General features: G+C 48.3%; 1 protein-coding gene across 1 annotated transcript in view; it reads right to left on the bottom strand.

Annotated features, from left to right (window-relative positions):
- The window catches only part of dtx3la (deltex E3 ubiquitin ligase 3L a), an 11,002-nt gene extending 1,289 nt beyond the window's left edge, over window positions 1-9,713 (bottom strand). Inside the window, exons 1-4 of the mRNA XM_080488969.1 lie at window positions 9,598-9,713; window positions 7,498-7,580; window positions 7,255-7,406; window positions 3,490-3,701 (exon numbers count right to left, since the gene is read on the bottom strand). Coding sequence (XP_080345095.1) covers window positions 3,490-3,701; window positions 7,255-7,406; window positions 7,498-7,579 — 446 coding nt within the window. The 5' untranslated portion in view covers window position 7,580; window positions 9,598-9,713. The remainder of the gene's footprint in view (window positions 1-3,489; window positions 3,702-7,254; window positions 7,407-7,497; window positions 7,581-9,597) is intronic.
- Between the last annotated feature and the right edge of the window lie 590 nt (window positions 9,714-10,303).

The following is a 10,303-nucleotide window of genomic DNA, read 5'->3' as shown; positions in this document are numbered from 1 at the left end:
GGTCTACCTGTGTTGCTCTGCCTGTGTGTTGGTCTACCTGTGTTGGTCTGCCTGTGTGTTGGTCTGCCTGTGTGTTGGTCTGTCTGTGTTGGTCTGCCTGTGTGTTGGTCTGCCTGTGTGTTGGTCTGCCTGTGTTGGTCTGCCTGTGTGTTGGTCTGCCTGTGTGTTGGTCTACCTGTGTTGGTCTACCTGTGTGTTGGTCTACCTGTGTGTTGGTCTGCCTGTGTGTTGGTCTACCTGTGTGTTGGTCTGCCTGTGTGTTGGTCTGCCTGTGTTGGTCTACCTGTGTTGGTCTACCTGTGTTGGTCTACCTGTGTGTTGGTCTGCCTGTGTGTTGGTCTGCCTGTGTTGGTCTACCTGTGTGTTGGTCTACCTGTGTTGGTCTGCCTGTGTGTTGGTCTACCCTAGACCTGGAGCGCAAAGCCCAGCCTATTTATATAATAATATTAGTATTAATAATATTAAAATCCCAAAGACCGGAATGTGCTCACCACCACTAATAGTGCTCAGTGGCCGTGAGAGGATCAGAGAAGGTGGGGGGGACCCCCAGACGGAACAGCCTACACTCCCTCACTGTTAATGAGTCTCTAAATGGCTTCGTCTTCCTGACAAACCGCGACACGCTCGCTGCAGATTAAACACGCCGGATTCTTTAATATATGTGTATTTTTCAGTCCATTCGCTGTTGAACAGCCTCGTTCTTTTCTGAGTCAACTTTTCTTTTTTTTAAAGTAGAGAGGGACATTTGACCTGGTTACCGGCGGTAGAAATGAGTGTGAAGGTCAGTGCGCAGCACCAGGGCACGGATGAGCTGATTGGTCATGTGTTATATATGTCCAGCTAAAACAGGTCCTCATTGGACCTGTTGGACAGTTTGATTAAAAGACATCAAAGCGTTTGCGTCTGGCTCCTGGAAGCATGCCGCAGTATCAACGTTGCTTTCAGGAGACCGGTAGAAATGGTGTCGGGGGCGGATCCGGCCCGGGGGCCGCCATTTGAAGAGACCAGCATTCACCAAGCATCCCGAGGCTAACAGTCACTCTTAGTGACATCACTCACAAAAAGATTTTAGAATTCCTCGACATTTAAGATTTTCTTAGAATTTTCCTTCCGAAGATAAAAGTAATCCAGGAAGCATGTTCAGCCCTCAGAGAGCTCCGGGGGTGGAGTACTGCTCAGAGTACTGAGGAGTACTGAGGAGTCTCTGAAACAGACAAGATGGTGGAAAGACAAAGAGAAAGTAAAGATGTTCTCCGTTTGTTTAATGAGGATGATTAATGACACGCTTCCGGCTCCAGGGTGGAGGAATCATGATGTGGTCAGCCTCATGGCGGAGGATCTTAGTTCTCCCACAGCGACGCTGATCACAACATTACAGTAACTACCAGGAAGATGCAGTAATGTATTCTGAGAGTATTCAGTATGTATTCAGTCTGACCATCTCAGCCCCACATTGGTGGTAAATCACAGGAACTCCACCATTAATATCATTCTCATACATTAAGAGGTGAAAATGACCAGCGAGGACAGAAAGAGAACAATAATCAATCAATATGAGAACCAGCATGAGAACCAGCTGAGTTCACTCATTTTAAGATGTGAACAAACTCAATACATTTCATAAGTTTCATCATCATGACATTTTCTACTTTTCACAATTACACATTTTAAATATTTGAAGGGTTAATTGGACTCCATTCATTAGGAGGAGCACAGAGGCTTGGTTCTCTCTTCCTTTCTCTACCAACCAATCAGCTCTCAGCATCATGGAGCGACGGGTCGACCCCTCCTCCTCACTGAGGTCAACGTTTTTCTCAACTCCTGGATCAGAGTTGCTCTGAGAAACGTCCTGAATCACTTTGAAGCTGAGACTCCTGGCTGGGAACTTTTAGGCTCTGAGTCTCTGAGACTCTGAGTCTCTGAGTCTCTGAGACTCTGAGACTCTGAGTCTCAGAGACTCAGAGAGACTCAGAGAGTCTCAGAGACTCAGAGACTCTGAGACTCTGAGACTCTGAGACTCAGAGAGACTCAGAGAGACTCAGAGACTCAGAGAGACTCAGAGAGACTCAGAGTCTCAGAGTCTCAGAGTCTCAGAGACTCAGAGAGACTCAGAGAGTCTCAGAGACTCAGAGACTCTGAGACTCTGAGACTCTGAGACTCAGAGAGACTCAGAGAGACTCAGAGACTCAGAGAGACTCAGAGAGACTCAGAGTCTCAGAGTCTCAGAGTCTCAGAGACTCAGAGAGACTCAGAGAGTCTCAGAGACTCAGAGACTCTGAGACTCTGAGACTCAGAGAGACTCAGAGACTCTGAGACTCTGAGACTCTGAGACTCTGAGACTCTGAGTCTCTGAGACGCTTCCTGACCTGCAGACCACAGGTACCCTGAGCAGTGGAGTCCCCCGGGGCGGTGTGCTGAGCCCTCAGCTGTTCTCACTGTGTCCACATCACCCTCTAACACCATCATTAAGTCTGCTGATCACACAGCAGTGGAGGGTTTGATCTCCAACGAGAAGGAGTACCTGATGGAGGTCAGCCACCTGGAGGACTGCTGCAGAGACAACAGCCTCCACCTGCTCCTCCACCTGATGGAGGTCAGCCACCTGGAGGACTGCTGCAGAGACAACAGCCTCCACCTGAATGTTAGCAAGACCAAGGAGCTGATTGTGGATTACAGCAAGAAGCAGCAGAGGGCGGTGCACCCAGACAGGATCAGCAGGACCAAGGTGGAGAAAGAGAAGAGCTTCAAGTCGTGGTCCTGTCACATCAACACCTGGTGCAGAGGCTCCACAGCGTCTCCACCACCTCAGACGCCTGAGAGACTTTAAAGTCCCACAAGGTGCCAGAAACTTTAACACCATCACCATTGTGAGTGTTTTGGCTGGAAGCATCAGCACCTGGAGGGGCATCAGCACCTGGAGGGGCATCAGCAACTGGAGGGGCAGCAGCACCTGGAGGGGCAGCAGCAGCTGGAGGGGCAGCAGCACCTGGAGGGGCAGCAGCACCCAGCAGGACTCTGACCTGAGGAGGGGGGTCTGCTTGGTGGGGCACCATCAGAACCAGAAACCCTCCCCAACCTTACAGGACATTTACAACAAACCATGCAGGTTAGAGGTCAGAAAGAGTCTGAGCGACACCCCCCCCCCCCCCCCCCCACACCCCCCCGCCCCATAATAATAAGATTATTTTCAAAATTGTGGTTCTGGTGCGGAACAAGTACCAAAAACATGACATGGCACATTCTACTGTGTATAATTGTCTTTGGCAAATAAAGGACCACCCCCCGACTCCCCCGCCGACACACACACACACACACACACACACACACACACACACACACACACACAGCCCGCCACCCCCAACCCCAGGATGAACCCCACCCCCCGAAGGGTTTCAGCTGAGGACACCAGGCAACAACATCTCATGGACCATGTTAATGAGGATTGTTACATCAACCAGAAAAGGTGAGATGTTGAACCACCGTCCTCACCCGCTGCCCCCCCTCTCCGTCTCTGTCTTCAGAGGAATGGACTTTGTGGTAATGACATCTTCTCCCTCCTTGTTGGTGGAGAGGGTGAAGAGGAGCTGTTGGTTGAAGGCCCTGTCCAGCAGCTTCAGGACCTTCCTGCCCTCGTGGTTGTCCGGCAGATAAGCAGTGAGCCGCCGCCCTGCGAAGGGCTGCCCGGGGTGGGGGTGTTTGTCCTGGGGGGAGAATTGTTTCTTTCAGAACAGGGTTTTGTGGGTGTCGTTTATTTCGAGATCTTTCAGAAGCTTCCATCAAACCAGTGGCTGATCTTAAACCGCAGTCTGTCCCTCTACTCTGAGGTTGGTAGTCATTTGTGGTTGAACGCAGGACTTTGGATTCTTCTTTGCAGTAGAATTGTTAAAAGATCCAAACGCAATAAAAAACAAAACTCTACCGATGCTAGTTCAGGATTTTCATTCTGAATTCTGCTCATTCTTCACATACCAACTGCAGCTGCTGGTGCACTGTGCCAAAACTATTCAAGAGGTGCCAGTGCAGAAATCCAAGACGGCGGTGCTACGGCGCCGCCTTACTCGTTCACGGTTGCCGCCATCTTGAAATGACACAATCAGAAGTCTGTATACCAGAGTCATTAAATTCTGAGGAAAAAACAGAGCATTTCCTCTTCTTTATGAATACTGAAGCTCTACTTAGAACCTGTGAAAAATGCAAATTCTTGCAATTTTGTAAGTGGTCAAACATTTTTAGCAGGATTGTATATATAAAGTAGAACCTCTGATGAGTGGATCAAAAAGAGCGGACACCCTGTACTGAGAGGACGAGTCGCTGTGCATGGACATGGACATGGACATGGACATGGACATGGACAGATTTACTGGCAAATTTCAAGCTGAACAGACAATAAAAGAGCCAAAACACATGGGCTGGGCCAGATAATCCAAATATTCTGTCGTTGTGGTGTCTGGATATGAATTTGGAGATCTGACCAAGCACAGTCCCACCCCCCTCAGCACAGTGCTGCACTGTTACTACTCTCAGCTTAACTTTCACCTTCATGTCCAAACTTATAGCACCGTGTGCATATTTTTCTATTATATTGTATTTTATCAGCTTTTTTTTTAGTTCCTGCTATGTGTGCTTCTTTCTCTGTTCTAACCTGCTGTACCACTGCACATTTCTCCACATGCGAGATAAATAAAGGGATATCTTATCTTATCTTATACAGGATTTAGGGGAGGTTTTTTCTCTCCATTTTTTTCATTTTTTCAGCGAGAGAGAGAGAGAGCGAGCGAGAGAGAGAGCGAGAGAGAGAGCGAGAGAGACAGGATATAAGAGGAGAAATTAATATTTTACCTGCCAGTATTTGCTCCAGCTTTAACAGTTTGGTGGCTGTTGGTCAGTCAACATGGCAACCTGCTGTTTTGCTGCAGAATTACTTCTGTGGTCGTTAAATTCGGCTTTACAAAGTAAAGCCGAATTACTTTCACTTTAATTAACCCGAACCCTGAGCTCCAAATGCAAAGGAGCCAATAGCATTCAACTACCAACTGCCCGGAAGCACTCAGTAGAGAAGCATTAGAGCTGGCGACACTACTGATGTTTACTGGGTTCGGTCATTTAAGACACAAAGATGGTGAATCGATGTGTCTGGGGCACGAGAACAGCAAAACAAAGTGTCTCAGCCAGCAACGGCTTGTCCGCCTTAGCAACAGTTGCTAAGGGGGTCAGCGCGTACTCAGGTCTGTTAAAACTACAGTTTTACAAAACAAGATGGCGGAGGAGAAGGTTGTGCATGAGTGAGCTCTGCCCCCAGGCTTGTCCAACCAGCTGGAATTAACGAACTTCGATGCATCGCATCATACATGAAATGAGAGACATTGAAAATCAATGAGTATTCAACTTTAACGTTAAAACTTCTATGTGAGAATTGTGTGATTATTTGACACCATCGCTTTACTGTTCACAAGTGCTACGTGTCAAAAATCAAACAATAGTAGGTGAACGAACGATGCAACCTATACTTCAAGCAATCGAGGATAGTAAACTACAGGTTCTTGTTCGACTTGAAACGATTAAAAAGACGGAACCACTAGGACGTGTCAATGAGCACCTTAGCAGAACGATATGCGGAGATCCAACAGCGGGTGAGCAACACAGAGGACAACCTGCACGACGCAAAGGGACGCTTAGACCCTGGAGAGGAAGTGACTTTACTGCTGTCAAAGGTGGCCGACTTGGAGAATAAGAGCAGGCAGAGTAATCTCTTAATAGTGGGGTTCCCCGAGGCTTCAGAAGGAACCGATTCCACAGCTTTCATTCAAGGTTTCATCCCAGAGTTACTCAGGACGGACCACTTCACGGAACCGCTGCGCCTGGAGAGAAGCCACCGTCTCGGCGTGCGCGATAAAGCCGGCACAGCGAAACGACTACGACCGCTTATTATGAAGCTCCTGAATTATCTGGACAAAGGGAAGATTTTACACTCGGCAGGAGACAAGAAGGAGCTTTTCTATCATCGCAAGAGGATTCACATCTTCCGTGGGTCAGTCACCGTGGGTCCAGACCAGCAGCTCCCTGTCCTCCTGAGTCACCGTGGGTCCAGACCAGCAGCTCCCTGTCCCCCTGAGTCACCGTGGGTCCAGACCAGCAGCTCCCTGTCCTCCTGAGTCACCGTGGGTCCAGACCAGCAGCTCCCTGTCCCCCTGAGTCACCCTGGGTCCAGACCAGCAGCACCCTGTCCTCCTGAGTCACCGTGGGTCCAGACCAGCAGCACCCTGTCCTCCTGAGTCACCGTGGGTCCAGACCAGCAGCTCCCTGTCCTCCTGAGTCACCGTGGGTCCAGACCAGCAGCACCCTGTCCTCCTGAGTCACCGTGGGTCCAGACCAGCAGCACCCTGTCCTCCTGAGTCACCGTGGGTCCAGACCAGCAGCACCCTGTCCTCCTGAGTCACCGTGGGTCCAGACCAGCAGCACCCTGTCCCCCTGAGTCACCGTGGGTCCAGACCAGCAACACCCTGTCCCCCCGCTGGTTCCGCTACAGAACCAAGATGACCAATGTTTTTCACTTCATCCAGAAAATGCCTTGATACTGTTTTGTCTTTTATTTTGAAGGGATAAGGAGCTTCCATGCAGCTAAACAAACGGTATCTGCCGAGAGCAGGTGTTCACAAAGTGTTAATATTTGTCAGTGTGGATGCACACACCTTTATTGGGAACGTTATAGTCATTAGTTTTACAAATGCAGTACAATTAGTTAATGCCTGATTGTTGGAAGAAAAGCAAGACAAAAATATCACAGCATATATGAGCTGTCTCCTCGGGAAAACCCGGCGACCCTGACATGAAAGATAAGTCCAGTTATTACCAAGAAATTAGTTTAGAATTTGTTATGTGTAACACGACCAATGTTATATATATATATATATATATATATATATATACGAGTGTGTGTGTATATATATATATATATATACATACATATACGTATATATATATGCATATATACGTGTGTGTATATATACGTAATTGTATTTAATCTTTATCATTTGTCATCAACAAATTTAGCCATAAAAATGTTTGGATGAATATTTGTTCAGGCTCCTGACCAGACCTCTCCTGCTATGAAGCCAAAGAAACAACCAGGGAGTCACCATGTGATTAAAAACCACACAGTAGCATTGTTCCTGATACCAAAGGGAAACTGTCTTCACAGCCCAGTATTTGGGTCAGGCCAGGATCTAAAACCACAGAGCTGTCAGCTGTACTCACAGTCTGCACGCCATCCGGGAAGATGAAGCTGATCTGCACAGTGTTGTCGCTGGGGAATCCAGGTAGGTCTTTGTGCAGGATCACCCAGGTCATCTGGCCCGCAGGCTGGCCGCCGTTCAGTCCTTTGTACTTTTCATTCACTTCGTCAGTCGCTGTAAGACATCAAGACGTTTTCGGTCAGAACATCCATCAGCCACAACGCATAATAACAAGAGCAAGTTAGCTTGTCATGTGTTGGAGCACCTTGTTGAACCAGGGACGGCGGACCCTGTCCATTCAGGTACTGGTTGCAGTGATGCTTGCCGCTGCTGTGGTTTGAGCCCATCCTGCGGACGAGCACACAAACAGGAACCCAGTCGACACACTGTGATGGATGTGAAACAGAATAAAATGATGGCTGCTCCTGGCACCACTCAGAGTTTCTGGTTCGAGTCCTGGCTCATCTCACAACTCTCTGTGTTCACCTGTGTTGCTTCCTGATATCACTGTCGTCTCAGTTCAATGCTTTCATCAGCAATCGTTCCATCTTTGCTCAGCTGAGCATAGCGTGACCCGTCTACAAGTCTCAGGAGTTCAGTCCACTCACTCACAGCCACCTCTGGAGGTCCTGGAGTGCTGCATTATGTAAGAATTGTGCAATATCACCCTGAGCAAAAGGTGGTCCAAAACATGTCATTTCTGTAAGTCCAGAAGACGTCCTCAGAGGGGACAGAGTGACAGTTCTTAGACATCTTTCTTGGACATTTCTGTGATAAAGGAAACTCACAGCTTCGGACGACAGCGGAGCTGCGGCACCCCGGAGCTGCGGCACCCCGGAGCTGTGCCCCCCCTGGAGCTGCGGCCCCCCGGAGCTGCGGCCCCCCGGAGCTGCGGCTGCGGCCCCCCGGAGCTGTGGCCCCCCGGAGCTGTGGCCCCCCCGGAGCTGCGGCCCCCCGGAGCTGTGGCCCCCCGGAGCTGCGGCTGCGGCCCCCCGGAGCTGTGGCCCCCCGGAGCTGTGGCCCCCCCGGAGCTGCGGCCCCCCGGAGCTGTGGCCCCCCAGAGATGTGGCCCCCCGGAGCTGCGGCTGCGGCCCCCCGGAGCTGTGGCCCCCCGGAGCTGTGGCCCCCCCGGAGCTGTGGCCCCCCCGGAGCTGTGGCCGCAGCTTCACGTTCTTGGCGCCACTATAGTCACATAATGACGTTACATCCTGCCTACATTTTACCGTACTCTCTGTAGTAGGACCGTGCAACCCAGTTGGTCTGGGTGTGCTTTACCTTACCATACCTTACCTTACCTTACCTTACCTTACCTTACCTTACCTTACCTTACCTTACCTTACCTTACCTTACCCCTGATCTAAAACCTGCTTTCTCCCATTGCTATTTGTCAGGACATGAGCAAAAGCAAAGACTGACATATCATTTTGGTCCAACAAGGGAATTTAACCATGCATATGGATAAAAGATAAAGTTTATTACATAACGCACCAAATTATTACATTTTCTTAAGTGAATGTAGAAACACCCACATTTTGTAAAGACTGTTCCAATACGTAACAAGTTATCACAAGAAGTTTATTATAAAATCCGGTTGATTACTACAACTTGCGGCGTTATTACATAGTGAGGTGAACATGTATTACATATTACACCCTTATTACATAATGCGGCTCTTCAGGTCTTTAACATTTTTGCCTCGGGGAACCTAAAGCCATGATTGTGTACATCAGTGGTGTATAAAGCTTCAGCATGTTGTGAAGCTCCTAACCCCAACCTTACAAGTGTAGAAATAACTGTAAAAACTCTCAACTTTCCATCATTATTCTGTTTTTGGTCACAGAAACAGGATTATTGTTAAGTCCTGAAAAGTTGATTTCCACAATTAAATATCAGCATTTAAAAACTTCCTGACTTTCTGTTTCAGTGTTGTCACTTCTAACTGCTCTTCTACTGTGTATTATGATGTAATGACTTAAAGTCACCTCATATTTGTTAGTCAAACAATGAAAAAAAAAAGAATTGATCTTTATTGTTGGCCTGCTCCAACACTGAGCAATGGCTTGTCAGCGGGGAAATCATCTGCTCTGTCTACAGGAGGGTCTGTTACTGAGCTCTCAGTTCACAATTTGTCTTCTACAAGTTACAGAGGAGCATTTTACTAAAGCTAACTGATCTAAATGCTTTGGCTGCAATTGTAAATTAATATTCACCATCATCAAAATCCATTGTAGATTAATCGGTTGTTGAATTTTGAAAGAATTATCAGCAGATTGTGTGTGATTACTGCTCCCCTACATAATGTGATCAGGAGAGGAATAATTACAGAACATATTGATCAGCAGCAAGCTCAGGTGAGTGTCCTTACCTGATGAAACGCTCCTCTGATCGCCGCCGAGCTGAAATCTCCTCTTCTTGGGTTTGTGGTCTGAAGACTCGGAGCAGATATTTGTTGTCTGATGACACCAGAGCCACAAGCAGCTCCAGAGCAGAGGGGTGTGTCGGCTCGCTGGGCGTGGTTTAGGCTGGTCCAGTCGGTCGGACTGGTTGAGCAGCTCCCAGCGGTTGTACTTTAGGTGTGCTCACCTGCTCACTGCAGCCCTGTGGGCTCGCTGCTTCCATCTGCCCTGGCTGTGGACAGGAGAGGTTTTACTGCAGATCGTCTTGTAAGGCTGATTCCTGTGGAATCATTTGGAGTTTCTTCAGCTGTGTGGATCAGTCAGACTCACATTAAATATCTCTAGGATTGGTGGAGGAGGAGAAGGATGGTGTTCATCACCTGTTTTACACACTTCAGTCTGAAACAACTTCACTTTTCTTCAATATTTCAAAGGAAGCTGTTTCAAAGGCCTCAGGATTCTTCTCTCCCGTTTCACATTCCAGAACCGTCAGCCTCCAAACATTACACATTTCACATTACACACATTCTTTCTTCCCAACAGGTAAAGGTTCATTCTCCTGACAAAGTCTTCCAAGATGCTTTAGTGCACAAACACCACTTTACATTTCATTAAACAACCACTTCTGACACTTTTCCACTGGCTCCTACTCAGCCCACCTCGCCTCTACTCTAC

The sequence above is a fragment of the Lipophrys pholis genome (genome assembly GCF_963383615.2).
Source record: "Lipophrys pholis genome assembly, chromosome: 20".
Classification (NCBI taxonomy): Eukaryota; Metazoa; Chordata; class Actinopteri; order Blenniiformes; family Blenniidae; genus Lipophrys; species Lipophrys pholis.
Note: the sequence above shows the minus strand (reverse complement) of the source record. Positions and strands in the feature narration are given on the sequence as shown.